At 40.7% G+C, this 16,185-nt stretch overlaps 1 protein-coding gene across 9 annotated transcripts in view; it reads right to left on the bottom strand.

The window, feature by feature from the left end:
* Positions 1–16,185, bottom strand: part of RAPGEF4 (Rap guanine nucleotide exchange factor 4) — a 288,709-nt gene that overhangs the window by 50,329 nt on the left and 222,195 nt on the right. For all 9 annotated transcript variants that reach the window (XM_077751097.1, XM_077751098.1, XM_077751106.1 and 6 more), the window contains 6 exons: positions 15,248–15,332; positions 13,037–13,097; positions 11,163–11,239; positions 10,584–10,730; positions 8,400–8,515; positions 2,369–2,457 (listed from right to left, as the gene is read on the bottom strand). In XM_077751097.1, coding sequence (XP_077607223.1) covers positions 2,369–2,457; positions 8,400–8,515; positions 10,584–10,730; positions 11,163–11,239; positions 13,037–13,097; positions 15,248–15,332 — 575 coding nt within the window. The remainder of the gene's footprint in view (positions 1–2,368; positions 2,458–8,399; positions 8,516–10,583; positions 10,731–11,162; positions 11,240–13,036; positions 13,098–15,247; positions 15,333–16,185) is intronic.

The following is a 16,185-nucleotide window of genomic DNA, read 5'->3' as shown; positions in this document are numbered from 1 at the left end:
CACATTCATATTTTTTATTATGAGAAAGATGCTGATTTATCTTTGTCTCTAAGCAATGAACATTATACTTGTGAGAAAGACAGAATCCAAAAAACCAGCAGAGAATGAAGTTTGATATTAAATTCTGATGTTAACCTACTTCTAACAACAAAAATGAAAGGGTCAGGAATCACATTCTACATGCCAGCCACAAAATGCACTGATTTCTAGGCTTTCATTTTTTAAGAAGAAATACTCTAGTCCCCGCCCTTCTTAGAGGTGACTTTAAAAGAAAGGATAGATTTGTTCTTCATGAGTAGTAAAGATCTTATAGATCTTTCCTTAGATGCCATAGTCTCTAATGTACCAGAATCCTCCTTTTCAGTCAATACTCACTTTACAGAATACGCTGTTTCTTGTACCAGGTAATCACACATTCTGGGCAAATAGTTCATCAGAGAAGGGGGAAATTTGTTACATTTTTCCCGACCTCAAGTTCAGGGGTTATGTATGCCTCCTAGAAGCAAGGATTCCCCAACTAATGGGTCCACTGAGGGTTTCCTTTCTCAAAAAAAGGTTTGATCACATTCTTCTTCCTCAGACATCTTCAACCATTCCCTAATGCTTAGCTTTGTATTTAAGACCCTGTAAGATCTTAGATCTTATTCTTAGACCTTGCCCTCTTCCTCCTGCTTATGTATCTAAAGGTCTGGCAGAACCAGACCGCTTGGTGTTCCTTGCCCATTTCTAGGTCAGCACTAATGCTGTCCTTCAGTAAGGAAGGCTTTGTCCCCAGTCTCTAGTCACTAGCCTCCAGCCTTCCTACAGAGCCACTTCAAGGCTATATTCTCCATGACACTTTGACTGGTCCTTCAGCTAGTCCCCTCCTAAAGCACTGGCCGCATTCTGCCTTATGCTCAAGTTATATAAGGCATTCTGCCTTATGCTCAGATTCCTTTATGTCCTCTAGCAGGTTATAAACTTCCTGAGGACAGGAGGGTGACTTTTTTCTTCACCTTGCCCAGTTTAAAGCATCCAGCTTTGTGTCTGCCCAACAAGATACTCAATAGATATTGAACCGAAAATGAATGCCCTAGAATCAGAGATCCTGGCTTTTATGTCCACTACTCCCCAATTAATTTGCTACATGAAAAAGCAAAACTCCGATAATCTATTTATAAAATGAGAAGCTGAATGAGGAGATAAAATAAGAAGTAAATCAGTGGCAAAATACTTTTAGAAGATATGTAATAATAATGATGACTTTGCCTTGAGCATATTGCAAAAGTGATGGAATTGGGCTTTGAATTATCACTAAATATTTGAGATAAATCTTTGAGTTTCGTTTAGTGATAAATGTTTTTCATTGGGTTCAATGTGCTTAAAATATTAACCTATTATCCTGAGTCAGGCCAGGAACACAAGATTTTTTTTTTTTTTAATTTGAATATGGGTTGTTCCAAAGTCATGTATAAGATGGTTACCAAAATGGAGAACAATATCATAACTCTGAATACTTGGGTTCAGTGGTGAGATTCATCTTATTCATCCTCAAATCTCCGTGTCTTAGTCAACAGGATTGGTTCACTGTAAGTTGGTATTATGAGTTGAATTTTCTACCTCCAAAAAGACAGGTTGAAGTCCTAACCCCCAATACCTAAGAATGTGACCTTATTTGGAAATAGGGTCATCGCAGATGTAGTTAGGAAGAGGTCATTAGTGTGGGCCCTAAATCAATATGCATCGACAAAACAAGGAATGCCAAGGATCGCTGGCAAACCACCAGAGGCTAGGAGAGTAGCCCGGAACATAGTCTCCCTCACAGCTCTCTGAAGGAGCCAATGCTGCTGTCACCTGGATCCTGGACTTGCAGTCTCCAGCACTATCAGACGATAACAATTTTGTTTAAGCCATCTAGTTTGTGGTACTTCATTATGATAGCCCTGGGAGACTAACATAGGTGCTGGTGTTTAGTTACACCTTGGGGCAGCCCAGGGTTCAAGTCTAAGAATCTATAAGCGCAGACAGAACCATTTTACTCTCAGCTGGAACAAAGTTGTGCCTTTTAGTTAGACGGCTTCAAATCCTTTATGGAAATAGACAGGATTGGAGTTATAACCTAATGGATGTCTATGGAAGTCTATTCCTAATATGTATGAACAAGACTGAGCCATCTACAGAAGACAGCCAGCATTTGAGCAGGCAGAGGAGGGTCAGAAGGATTGCTCCCTGAGTTGGCCACATAGGAATGCTCTTATAATGTTAATACACATAACTCCCCTCTAAAACTGTTTGGCTACACACACTGAGAATGAATTCAGGATTTTTTTTTTTTTTACAGTGTTCTGTATGGATTTAATGGACACACAAAACTATTCTTGGTGTTTACCTGTTGCTTCATTTAAAGCTGGCTCAAGGCGTATTGTTTCTAGAAAATGCTCTAAAATTTTTTCAGGTGTTCCTGACATCACAGTATACCTGGGTAAGAAATAAAAACATCATCAGTTTTTCAGAAGTGGGCAACTCATTAATGAATAACTTTTCACATATCTAAGGTTTTTTTGTGTTTTCTGTTTTGTTTTCATTTATTTATTCATTTTTTTAGTCCCAGAGAACCATTATGACTTAACTTATGGCCCACATTCTCCTTAAGGTAAGAGAGACCCTGTACCTTGCCAAAGCCACACAGCAAGACAGTAGGAAAAAAAAGAAGAAGAAAACCAACCCCACAAATTGAACTCGTTACTAAAGCATTATTCTTTTTTCCCTACATGGAACTAAAGTAAACTTGGAGAGTGGCTCTAGCAGGCTGGGAACTGAGAAACTTAAGCCTTGCTCCAAGGGGAATGGAAAGGAACATGTAAATCACAGGGCAGTTCAGGTCAGGCAGGGGGAGCTAGTGAGGGCAAGTGACAGTAAACTAGGTTATCCATATATGGGTTATTTGTAGCAAAATCTCAGTCCCACATTGGATTCCCCTGCCTATTTCAGGAATGCTCTGTCTTTCCCAACTGTACACTGGTATGTGCTTTGGAAACACGGCTAAGAATAAAACAAGAGAAAGGAAAACAAAACCCCAAACACCAAGGAGCAAACAAACTTCAGCAGCATCTGAATAGGAAATAAATCAACACTGGAAAACCCATAGATTTATTTCAATGTCAAATATATATTATTTGGGGGTAGGGTGTATTAGTCATTATTTCAGAAGATCCATCCATGGGCTTCATCAACCAACAGGATGGGATTTATTTTCTTTTAATACTGAATTTGGGCTATTTCAAAGTCATATAGAAGATGGCAACAAAACAGTGGATGAAACTACAGGCAAAATACATTAAGATGATCTGGGTACTCCTATGCTAAAACTCAAGATTTTGCTTTTCTGCTCAGAATTTCACATAAAGCAAAATGACGGGAAGAAAAACAACAATGAAAACAAAATTATCTTATGTTCAGAAAGCAGTGGTATAATTCGGCTCCAGGAGGACCGAGATTTCTTTGTCTCCTCACCAACACCCTTTCCTTGCCTGTTTGAGACCTTGGAGGAAGTGTGCTGAGATCCCAAGAATACCTCTAATATATTAATCCTCAAGGTCTTAACCTCCTGTCTGAGGGAATAAAGAAGAAGCAATCCAACATATAACCCTGTGCATATGAGAACAGAGACTGAGTGAAACAACTTTGGTACTGAATGAGTAGCAAATGCAGTTTACCTGGACAGAAAGGTGACCATTAGTTAAGACTATTCTATGTGTGGGTGCTAGTGTGTGTGCGCGTTCGGGACCAAAAAGAAGCTTAAGAATTATATCTTTGAGGAAAAAGAAGCTGAAGAATTAAATCTTTGAGGAAACCTGCCTTTGGAGTCTCGAGGAAGAAAGGGAAAATAGAAAAAAAAAAAGCTATTTTAACCTCAAAAGTATCACTCCTTTCTCAAAATAAATAAGGCAAAAGACAGGGGTTTTTCCTTATAGGCAATGGCTATTCAAGGAAAGGAGAGGGTACATTGACAATGACCTTGAACACTTTAATGGAGAAAATTGCTGAGTTCATTCAATAATTCTTGAAATACATGATTCTTGGATAGTGCTCACCAGACAACCTGGAAGATGGGTGGCATCTGACCACATTAATAAGGAATTGAGTTCGAGAGGGCATCAGCGTCTGAGTGTTTCCTACACCCCAAACAGCTAGGTGGGGCACTGAACAATGTCATCATGCTTATTCCTGCTAGTTAAATACTATCTTCATTCTGCAGATGGAGAATCTGCTGGGCAAGGGGAGGCAGCAGGCCTATGGTCACAGAGTAGGTAAGTGCCAGATCTCTGCTGTGAGCCTAGTCTGGCTTTGGGACACAAGCATGTGTCTTGTGGCACGGCTCTGCCTGTGCACCAAGGGGCTCGGGGCAGAGGCTATGTCTAGGTACCTGGAGCTCATTCTGAAAAGGAACTTGTTTGTGTCCGCAAACAAGTTTTGTTTAAATAAGACGAGAAATACACTACTGAGGACACCAATGACTTGTATTTGGCACGGCACTGGGCAGGTGTTGCTAACAGGCTGTAAGCTCTCTAGCTGGTTACATAATGGATATATCTGTTTGAAATTTGTTCTCTCCTCAGAAGCTTAACTCTCCCCAGTTGGCTTAACATTCTGGTGTTCTTGGTTTGGACACCCCTCCGCTAGAGTATTTATGTCTGGTCAAAAGGAATAAAGATCTAGGGGGTAAGCCAGATTTCCTGCGACATCCCTAACTCTGCCCACCTCATCAATCTGTCACCAGATCTTGCTTTTGCTACCAAGGGCTCCCTCTAGTGGTAAAGCTGCTGTGGCTGCCTTAGCCCAGCCTCTCCCTCCTCAGCGCCACAGAGGGCAGTGCAGGTGTTGATAATCTCTCAGGGCAGGGAACTCTGAATCGAGTCAGGGAGCTTCTGGCCAGATGTAGCCATCTGTGAATTTGCAGCTCTGGGCTTGGCTGAAACATCGTATTATTGCTTTGTTTCAGGCTGGACACTGCCAGACACCCTCTGCTTGACCTCTGTTTAAATGAGGAGCTTGAATACCAGACAGCACTGCTTTTTTCAGTTTATTTCATGAAGGAGCTACTCTAATCCAAGTTAAAAAGAAGCCCAATTGATTACATTATCCAAGCTGTGGGCTTTTAAGCCTATGATAGAAAAATATGTTCCTAATGCCAAGTCTGGAAATGAGGACACTTCTATCTGCACCTAGAACAAGAACAACCACGGATGGAGGGGAGGAGAACCTAAAATAGACTATCTTTCTGCAAACAGGATGGACCTGAGCAATCGGGTGGTTGATAAGTTAAGGAAAAAGCAACACAGTAACTAAAACAGGAGCAGTCACTTTAAATTCTCTTTCCCATTAAAAATCACATAACCACACAGCAGAAGATAACCAAAATGGTAAATGTTTGAGAGCCTCAGATAGTTTATTCAGCATGAGAAACACTGTCCTGATATTGATGTTTTAATATCACACTCAGAGTTGAGTGGCCTGGGCAGTCAGGCAGTTTTGAAAGTTTAAAATATATATATGAAAAACTGTTCTAGATTTCTCAAGGGAAAAGTTAATAGAAAAATAACATGATGGGCACCTGGGTGGCTCAGTCGGTTGGGCGTCCGACTTTGGCTCAGGTCATGATCTCTCGGTTTTTGAGTTTAAGCCCTGCATCGGGCCCACTGCTGTCAGCACAGAGCCCACTTTAGATCCTCTCTCCCCTCCATTCCCCATTCTCTCTCTCGCTCTCTCAAAAATAAATAAACACTTTAAAAAAAAGAAAAATAACATTACTATTAGCACCAATGTGATGACCGTCTTTGAGTTTAAAAGGGATGATTCCTGAAAAGATGGAGACCCTATATATTCCTGAGTTTTAGGTCCATCCATAGACATCATTGTTGGCATATTATCAAAGTTATACAGAACATCAGGCCAAAACTCACTTACACAGTGCCCCCATTTAACTCTGGTCTGGAATGAGAAAGCCTGACATGGAAAAAGACCCCTTGAGAGAATGACTTTTTCCTCTTCAGGGAGCTGATCTTGCCGAGCGCATTATTTTGTGCTGATGGATATTTCTTAAATGGTGTGCTGTGAACATGCACACGTGTTTGAATTATATAAGAAATCTGGATTGGTCTACGGAACACAAAAAAGGAGATATAACAGAAATCAGATCCAGGCCTAAAATAAATTGAATACATGGGCTTCTCCTCTTCTGTTCCCTTTAGTTTGATTTCATAAGAAAATCTATATTTGGAAGGCGCTCTGAATGGACTATGTTGTAACAAGCAAATGCTTTTGATCATTCCCCCATGGTATGAAGAGGTGAAGAAAGCGGGGCCTCCAGGGGACTTCTTGGTCAAATGTTTCAAGGTTAAGGAGAATTTTCAAGGCTTACTTTTTCAGGTGGCAAAATTTTCCTGAGACATCTGAGGCATTATTAAAGAATGCAGATCACCACTATAAAATGCTCCAGATATATTTAAGCACACTAAAGAAAATCAGTGGGGAGGGACCTAACCTTTGCATTAAGAATATTTTCATTCTCATCCTCCAAGGGCTGAACGGATAACTGTTGAAAACGTTTGTGTGAGAATATTTTCAAGAATGGGTAGCAGTAAAAAAAAAAAAAAACACGAAGAATTCTGGATGGCAATTTATAGGTTTATAAGTGAAAGAACAGTTTCTTACACAATATGTTTTATGTCAGCCCTTTTGAAATATATTGGTTTGCAATGTTTACGTGATAGTGTTGAGGATACAGTATTCACATACTGTATTTTGCTATAGTAAGCATCATGGTTGAAGGAAGAAAAGCATTGAAGTTGTGAAGCTGGAACTGACACCAGCTTTACCAATATAAGCTTTGTAATCTTGGCCAAGTAGCTGGCTTCTCTGAGCCTGCTTTTCCATCAGTTAAAAGGAGTTTGTAGTAGGGATTACCTATAACATGTAAAATATATCATGGCTACTCAACAATATTCTATTTTTTTCCCCATCTTCTTTGAAAATATGTTGATTCATCCAGATGAAAATGGCTGAGCTTTGGGCTTTGAGTCTAAACAATAAAAATTCATCAGTTATCATGAGTGGCCTGATTAAAGGGAACACCCCATTTGTGTTGCAAACAAAGGAAAATTACTGGCGATGCATTCTTGTTCAACATATTATTTGGTGACACTTCTTTAGCTACAGGATTGGTGTTTTTATTATTCTAAGATTGAAAATTAATCTTTATTTTAAAAACAAGATTCTGTAATCTTTCACAATTTCTTAAAGCTACATTTCCTTGTTCTTCTGTCTTACTATTCAAGTGTTGGTACATTTGATGGAAAAAGCCTCATGTAAGGAGCTGCAACAGAAGGGGCACCTGGGTGGCTCAGCTGGCTGAGTGTCCAACTTCAGCTCAGGTCATCATCTCACAGTTTGTGTGTTCGAGCCCTGCATCTGGCTCTATGTTGGCAGCTTAGAGCCTGGAGTCTCTTTCGGATTCTGTGTCTCTCTCTTTCTCTGTCCCTCCCTTATTCTCTCTCTCTCTCTCAAAAATGAATAAACATCAAAGAAAAATTTTTTTAAAAAGTTGCAACGAAAGATGGAACAGGACATAGGCATACTGAAAAAGGCTCAAGTTAAATAGGGAACCAGAGGGGCGCCTGGGTGGCTAAGTCAATAACACATTTGACTCTTGATTTTGGCTCAGATCGTGATCTCAGTCATGAGATCAAGCCCCACACTGGCTCTGGGCTCTGTGCTGGGCATGGAAGCTGCTCAAGATGCTCTTTCTCCTTCTCCTTCTCCCCCTCCCTGCTCTCTCACTCGCTCAAAACAAACAACAAAAACACCCAGGGACTGAGAAATGTGAAGCAAATATACCCTTTTGATGTTAGCAGGATTGAGTACGGATGAGGCCAAAAGTATGCTTCTGGATTGCAATCAACAGACTGTCTTAGATTTGAAGTTGGGGCTCCTGGCAAAGATGCTCATTCTGATAATAAGATGAAAACAATTCTCAAGAAATCCTACATGTGAAATTCAAATACCAAAGGTTCTCATCACCTCAGGGCCCACCTATCCTCTATGCTGCCTGGCATCCCTATTTCCATTGTTCTTGCCGCCTTCCGTTCCAAAGCTATTACAGTTGCACACTGTATACAGAGATTGGCTTTAGAGTAGGGGAAGAGTCTCCTCCGAATTACTCCAGGCAGCACCAAGCTCAACACAGTGCCAGAAATGGATACATTATACTCCACAAGATGTGTGATTAGTCAATAGAGAGAAAAAAGTCACACACACTGCTGTCTTCCACAAAATAGGAAAGCATGCTATTGTAGAAATGATGATACCATGTGAAAAGGTTAATCATAGTCTGGCAATTGCAGTGTTGGATGCAAACCTACTTTTGCTGAGGCTGTGAGTTTCCTTGATTAGAAGCCCTGTTCCCTGCTGGGACCTTCTCCAGCACCAAGACATCTTGGTCATGTTCTTTAAGTCTGACTGTATTCGCCTCAACGTCCTGCAAATACAAATTACACCACATACAGATGCTGCTGTTTTCTCAGACAATGAAAAAAATTTCAAATGCTTCAGAAACTCATTTGGTGCTTGTGATGCTAATTGTTGCATCTACAAATTAAGTCATTTTGAAAGTTAGGGCTGAATGGTCAGAGATAGGACCAGATGAGGTTTGAGGCATGTGGTTTTAAAACTCTGCTTTTACCCCAGATTCAGAAAAACAACCGAGTAGAAAGGGCTGTGGTTGTGCTCTGAGAAACCTTTTAGAGGGGGCAGGATAGTGCAAAGAGAGGGGAGCAAGTGTACTTAACCTTACAAAAATATGTGACTTTCTTCTAAGAGTGTGTCATTTTCATAGGCGTGTACCTTTTCTCTCTCACCAAAAGACTTCATTTATTTTTTTAGAAATCAGCTTGAGGGGCACCTGGGTGGCTTGTGGTTAAGTGTCCGACTTCGGCTCAGGTCCTGATCTCACGGTTCGTGAGTTCGAGCCCCACGTCGGGCTCTGTGCTGACAAGCTCGGAGCCTGGAGTCTGCTTCGGATTCTATGTCTCCCTCTCTGTCTGCCCTCCCCTGCTCACGCTCTGTCTCTGTCTCTCTCAAAAAATATATAAACATTATCTCTCAAAAATAAATAAACATTAAAAAAGTCAGTTTGAAATATGTTAAAAACATTTTTCAGTTATTTTGAATAATTTTATAAACCGTATCAATGATAATAATCCTAACCTGATTCTTTCAAAGAATTTTTTTTGGCTAAGTGTAAACTGTATGTGTGTAAATTTCAAAAAGTTACTAAAGTTTACTTCTAAGTTTCAGTGTCATTTGAACAATTAAGTTAAAAATCTTAATGGGCTTTTTTTCATCATTTGGTCCCCATTTTAAAAGAGATCAGGTAACAAGTCAAATTTTACGAGGCATTTTTTCCTGTATTATTCAATGGTATAATTTTAAATTTAACTTTCTTTGCATTAAGGGAACACATTTCTAAGACGAACTTTGTTGTCAGAAATCTTGCCCCCAAAGGCGAAGGCTTACGACTGTGTGAGAATAGGTGTTTGTATGTAAGAACGGAGAATGAAACTGTGAATCATCTTTAAGTAATGCTGAGCATACCAGAAAGCACAAAAACTGCGTTTAGAACATCAGGGTAGGGTAGAGAAGGATGCTAAGGCTGGGAGAGGCAGAGAGGAGAGTGTGCTCTGTGTAGGAAAAGAGCAAAGTAACCCTAGAGGAAACAGTCTCTAAGAGTGAACTCAGGCTGGGGTGGGCTGGACTCCATGCCACCTGAGAGGTCAGGGGTGACACTGTCATCTTCCTCAGTAGAGTCTGGACTGTCTTTCTAGGGGCTGTGTGTGTGTGGGAAGATCAGGGACCGTCTCTTCTCAACCTCACTCCCTCTCACAAATACTTTATTGAATGAACTTAGATTAGGCCAATCTGCAGAGCCAACTTTAAGTGCAATTTCATGTCTTCGTCACCCCAGAAATTCCTCACTTACCTGCTAAAGTCTAAATTTCCTTTAGTATGAATCAAATTGATATAAAGCACTTAAAAATGCTTGGCTGGAATAACCATGAGTGACGTTAATTCCCACTAAAAAGTAATCAGTCTGTAACTCAGGAGAGAATGTAATGATACAGGAAAGCTTCAGATTTGGGAAGACATAGGAAGTGGAGACTAAGAAAGGCTAGGATGGAGAAAGACCTGGGGAGTGAGGGAGGGAACGACACAAAAGGGCAGGCCTAGAATTGCCAATGAGAAATGTCTCAGACTTTGGCATTTGGCCAAGGCAATCCCTGTTTTTCTTTATTTCTCAGGGGCCAGTATGGGTGTGTCCAGTTATTTGGTGCGGCACACATGCCCATCGGCAGCTTTACCGGAATATCGCACTTAGATCCCAGAATGCATACCGGCACATTGAACATACAAGGTTTAGAACCAACATTCCTTGTTCCTAGAGCATCCAGTAGTCACAGTACTGCTCACTTAACACCACACTCCAATCTTTGCTGGTTCTGGCAACAGGAAAAATGGGATGCCTCCCAGCCACACTGCCTTGGACTCACCCTCAGGATCCGGTTGAAATCCTCCTTGTCTACTCTTAAGAAATGGCAATTATCTTCTCGCAAGACGATAGAAGCAGCTCTTGGGGCATCATTCACTAGTGCTAACTTGCCAAAGTCATCCCCCTCATGCAGGGTACAGACCACACCCTGGAGGGAACAGAACATCAGATGAGCAGGATCCTTGAATCTGAGCAAATACCCACTCACCTTATGCCACAAGAGCCCTTTCCCCAAAACACTGTATATATAAATGGACTGCACCAGGAATGCCAAAGGAAAGTTACAGAATTAGATTATGTTTTATTTTTCTTTCATTTAGTAATATGCGCTTTGGCCTAACTTAAATGTATACATTTAATGTATGTATTTTAAACGTATACATCTCTAGGGAAATGAGCCCCAGAAAGTGCAATTCTACTAAGTATAATAATTTAGATAATCTGTGATTAGAGACACTGTAATGTCTTTTCTACATCGAGTAACAATGTTGTTGCGGGTTTAATTGTAGCACTGCAATACTTCGAGCCACACTAATAAATGGAGCAGAATAAAGTTTCACAAAGAAAAAGATATATATACCTTGCCATAAATGACTACATTCACTGATCCTTTCAGAATAATGTACCAGGAGGTGCCTTCTTCTCCCTGGTTAAACACTAGATACAAAAAGATGAAAAGACTTATGACAAGAATAGAAGCACATCAATATAAATTACAGCTTATCAAATCATCATTTTTAAGTCCCAGAATTATACATTTACTCCAAAAGGAAAAAAAAATTACTGGCAAATATTAACTTATTCAGGTGGAATGGTATTCCCTTTTCTATAGAACATGAAAGGAACAGAAATGCCGCACTACTTGCAATGCTCTTAAAGATATGGATTCACCAGAGAGCCATGCACTGGCAATCCATTTCTTCAAACAATAAATACACTTTCCCCCACAATTGGTCAAAACTTATTATGCTATTGAAAATAGTTTTTAAAAGTAAAGTTCACACTAGGTGTGAAGTTTGAAAACATGCAAATCAGCACTACGTATTGTTTATGGATATGTGTCTATATATTATTAAAAAAATGAGTTGGGATAATACCCACTACACATAGGGTAGATGTTCCCTTGGGGAGGGAAAGAAAACAATGGGATAAAGGGAAGAACAAGGGGCCTTCATTTGTATCTATAATTTCATTCTTTAGAAAATATGAAAAGATGGTATAATGTCAGTGTTTGATGAAGATGAAAAAGGTGCTGGTTATAATCTCTATTTTTTTGTTGGAAATACTTAAATATTTCTTTTTTTTTCTTTTATAGTTTATTGTCAAGTTGGTTTCCATATAATTAAATATTTGTAATAAAATGAAAACAATCTGTAAGTGTGGATAGAAAAATAAATGAGAAGCTGTCAAGTCATCAGTGATGATAAAAATAAAGTCTTAATGAACCTTTAAAATGTAAAGAGAAAACATTCTTCCTAAAATTAATATTCATGTTAGAAATATCGCTCTTGATGACTGGAAGTAAAACATTTTGAAATGTAATTTTTTTAAGTCTTTTATTTTACAATTCATGTTCCTGCTTTTTTTACTAACACATGGTGAAGAAAGAGTAAGATTTTCCAAAGAACCTCTCTTGAAGTTAACAGGTGTCCATTTAAAAAAGTATCTTATGTTTCACTAAATTTAAAGAGTGTCAGTTTAAATGGAACGGACATTTTTCTTTATTGCAGAACTCTGAGAATCTTAGTGTTCTCATGTGTCCTCTGATTCTCCAAGGGAGATTAGAGAAAGCGGCGTTTCCTGACTCAAGTAGGCCAGGAATCATGTTTGCCAAGAACGATTTTATAGAACATGGGGAACATGATGACCTAAACAATTTTGCTCACATTTATTAATATCAAATTTGAATGTCTTGCTTCTGAATGCCCTCAGAGAACTAAACAAGTTGGATTCTAAAGAGATAAGAATATATTAGCACTGCATTGGCATTTGGGGCAAAGAAATTCTCTCAGGCTCAGAGCTGATAGTGGAAGTGAGAGAAGACAAAGAAAGCGGGGTGATTTATCACTCTAACTAGGGTCTCGAGAGGCAGACTTGTTCTCCGAAAACCAAACTGAAGTGAAGCTGCACAAACAGGCCCTGCGCAGGGTCCTTCCTGAGGAGCAGTGACTTCATCCCACCCTCTTTAAACACTGCTTGGAGTCAGCAGGGAGCCAGTGGAGACTCAGGCTGGTAGCTGTTACCACGCTGATACCAGAAAACCACTGTGCAGCATAATAATGGGCACGTGCTGGGAATAGTCTCAGGCCTCAGGCCTCAAGAAACCAAACTGCCACATGATGTCCTGCTAGGTCTGACCTGGCCCCCCAAGAAGGAAAGCATTTGCAGTAAGGTTCCCATGGCCTATGCTCTTAGGAAGCTCATCAGGCACAATATTCCATTATGTCTACTTACACACGGTTCCTCCTTTGGCATGAGACTCAAAAATGAGAACACCTGCTAACTCACGTTTCACCTAGAAGAAAAAGAGAAAGAGTTGGAAGAGGCCAGATTGGGGGGTGGGGTGGGACTTGTTCTCCTGAGCAGTGCTGAGTGTGTCCTTCTGTTCACACAACCATCCCCTACTTTGCTGGCTGCTAGTCTCGTCTAGACCATTTCCACTAAATTTGCCACTAGATTCTTGTTTTAAAGAATAGTTACTTATTTTTGGGAGAGCATAAGCAGGGGAGGGGCAGAGAGATCCAAAGCAGACTCTGCACTGATAGGCTTGACAGCTTGATACGGGGCTCAAACTTAGGAACCGCGAGATCAAGACCTAAGCGGAAGTCAGAGGCTCAACTGACTGAGCCTCCGCCCAGATGTCCCTACCCTTAGATTCGTAAGGCTCTGACAAAGGATATTTTATGAGCTAATGCATACAAGAGAATGTCCTCAGAAACCATATAAAACATGGCTTCACATGTATGAACTAGCTAATTTCTCTGCCAGTCCTCCATCTCGGGTGAGAATATGATAGGACTCTGCTGCTATGAGAGGCTCTTCCTTGCATCACACATAATACATCACCACACACAGGTTGGAAAATTCAAAAGTAGCTAAATGTGTGAGCAGATTTATATTCCTACATAGCTAATTATTTTAAAATTCTACATTATGGTTGCAAATTTTGGGTCTAACTCCGTAAGAACGAAGTGAGCTCAGAATGTCCCCCAGTGCCTGGGAACGTGGGGTTTGAGCTAGAAAAGGAGACTCCCCAAAGTCCTCTCAATCCCACCATGCTGGGCCAGTCACAGCAGGGGCATGCTGGGGACCTGGAGTAGAGGCAGGGAAAAGGAGTCTCCCCTCACCTGTGTCTACAGCATGAGCTCAGGATGCCTACCTGAGGCACCCGGGCACTAGACCTATCCCCACCTCCCATGGAGAGTGAGAATGACAAGGGCAGTGGTATGTGGGAAGGGAGGCTGGGCTAGACTACACCCCTGAATGCCCTATGTAGGTAGGTGAGCAAGCTTCTGGACCCCAGTAGTGGAGTGGGAGAAGGATGGAAGGCAGCTCCATCTGAGTTGAATGGGGAGGGGTTTGGAGCCCTTCTGCTTGGAGCTGTGGCAAGTGCCTCACTGCTCTCAGCAGAGATCTGACCCATCCCCAGAGAAAGGACCGCAGGCATTGCTACCATGGGATAGCATAACGTCAGTGAGTGAGCTGGGAATGACAGGTAATTTAGGTATGTAGATATCGCTGAAGGGCCTCAGAATATGATCTGTGAATATTATAATAACTTCTATTTACTATTATTATTGAATTATTAGCATATAGGAGACTTGTGCTACCTTGAAATAACATTCCTTTATTCTTTCTATAGGAGGTATTTCTGTCCTGATTCAGAGACAGACATAGCCATTGGGCTATTTTTCACTAGTGGTCCCTACTCCTGTGTCCTAACATATCTGAGGCAATGTTTCCTTGAATCTTCTGCTTCCTTCTCCATAGGGCAGTAAACCTGGGCAAAGCTGGCCCTGTGGGCCAAGACAGGCCATCTTGACTTCTCTTATTCTTCTACTTTTCTTTTTTGAAATAATTTAAATTTTTAAAAAATGTTTTATTTATTTCTGAGAGAGAGAGAGACTGCATGAGCAGGGGAGGGTCAGAGAAAGGGAGACACAGAATCTGAAGCAGGCTCCAGGCTCTGAGGTAGCTGGCAGCACAGAGCCCGATGGTGGGCTCAAACCCACGAACTGTGAGATCATGACCTGAGCTGAAGTCGGACGTTTAACTGACTGAGTCACCCAGGCGCCCCTCTTCTTCCTCTACATTTCATGGAACGGTCTCAGAGCTCCCCTGGGTCTGGTTCTCTTGTCTAAGTATATGGATTCCAAGATTCATTTGGAAGAATGAAGTACATTTTCCAGTCCTACTCACTCATACTGCTTCAGGGTTTAGGGCACATGAACAACTACTAACAACATGATAACACTTGATCCAATTTGGGGATTGTTCTTGGGTGTAACTTCCTTAGCATCTCATGAGACACAGTAGGCGTGATTTATGAAGAAAAATTCAGACATTCCTTCACCACCATCCCCAAACCATAATACTCTCCATCATTGCTAACAGTGCATTCAACACCTCCCCCCACCAACCATGCTCAACTAGGAGACAACCTACTGTGGTAGAAAGATGAGATAAGGCCTTAATGTGAATGAGCTCTTCATAGATAATCTCGAGGTCATCCACGGTCCTCTGGCCAGGTCTACAAAAAAAAAAAATAAAAAGAAAACAATGAGAAAAAGGCATCACAAAAGCTTGAGATACAGAAATGGATTCAGGGACCAGTAATGTGTTTAAGGTTTTCTTAGGAGAAATCTCTGTGAAAAGATGTTGGCAGAGAGAAAGCTCCTAAAAGCCATTATAACCCCTAAAGGGATTTTTGAAACAAATGTGCTCCTTGATGGAAGAATGTGCACATGGTCCCCTTCCCTTCCAATCTGAGGGAGGAACATCTCTACTCATATTGTAGTTGGCTAAATTATCTGTCACTTTGTAGATGATTGCTTTAAAAAACTGTTTTTCATTACCATCAGAATCAGTAACCACAAAACTTGTCTTTTAACGGAACTGGGAACAATTGATTTCATCAGCTGGATGACTGATCCAAATTTCCTGGGATCCTGTGTGACATCTTAGCCTAACAGGATAATGTCGCTGTCACTATGGTTTCAGATTATGCAATATGTTTTTAGCAGAGAGCTCAAATAGAGGATTAATACAGACTCAACATTTCCTCACCTATCCCTAAAGAAGTGAGGGCATGAGATGAGCAGAAAGCAAACAGTAGTGTCTGGGATTAGTAAGAAAGGGAAAGAAGGAAGGCACACACTCTCATTTCCCAAAATCTGTCCCATGGATGACAGCTCTTTTGTGAGATGTCAGTCAGTGTAGTCTCTAAAGTTTTTTTTTTCTATATAAATTATTTTAAAACTAGTATCCAACAGTCTGCCTTTAAGGATAGAATATGGCAGTGTTATGGATATTTTGGCATTGGAGGACTGAGTGGATTCCTAATCATCTTTCATGTGTGTGATTATTCTGGAATCACTAGCAGG

The sequence above is a fragment of the Crocuta crocuta genome, unplaced genomic scaffold (assembly GCF_008692635.1).
Source record: "Crocuta crocuta isolate KB4526 unplaced genomic scaffold, BGI_CrCroc_1.0 scaffold219, whole genome shotgun sequence".
NCBI classification, from domain to species: domain Eukaryota; kingdom Metazoa; phylum Chordata; class Mammalia; order Carnivora; family Hyaenidae; genus Crocuta; species Crocuta crocuta.
This window is presented reverse-complemented; position numbering and strand designations above follow the sequence as displayed.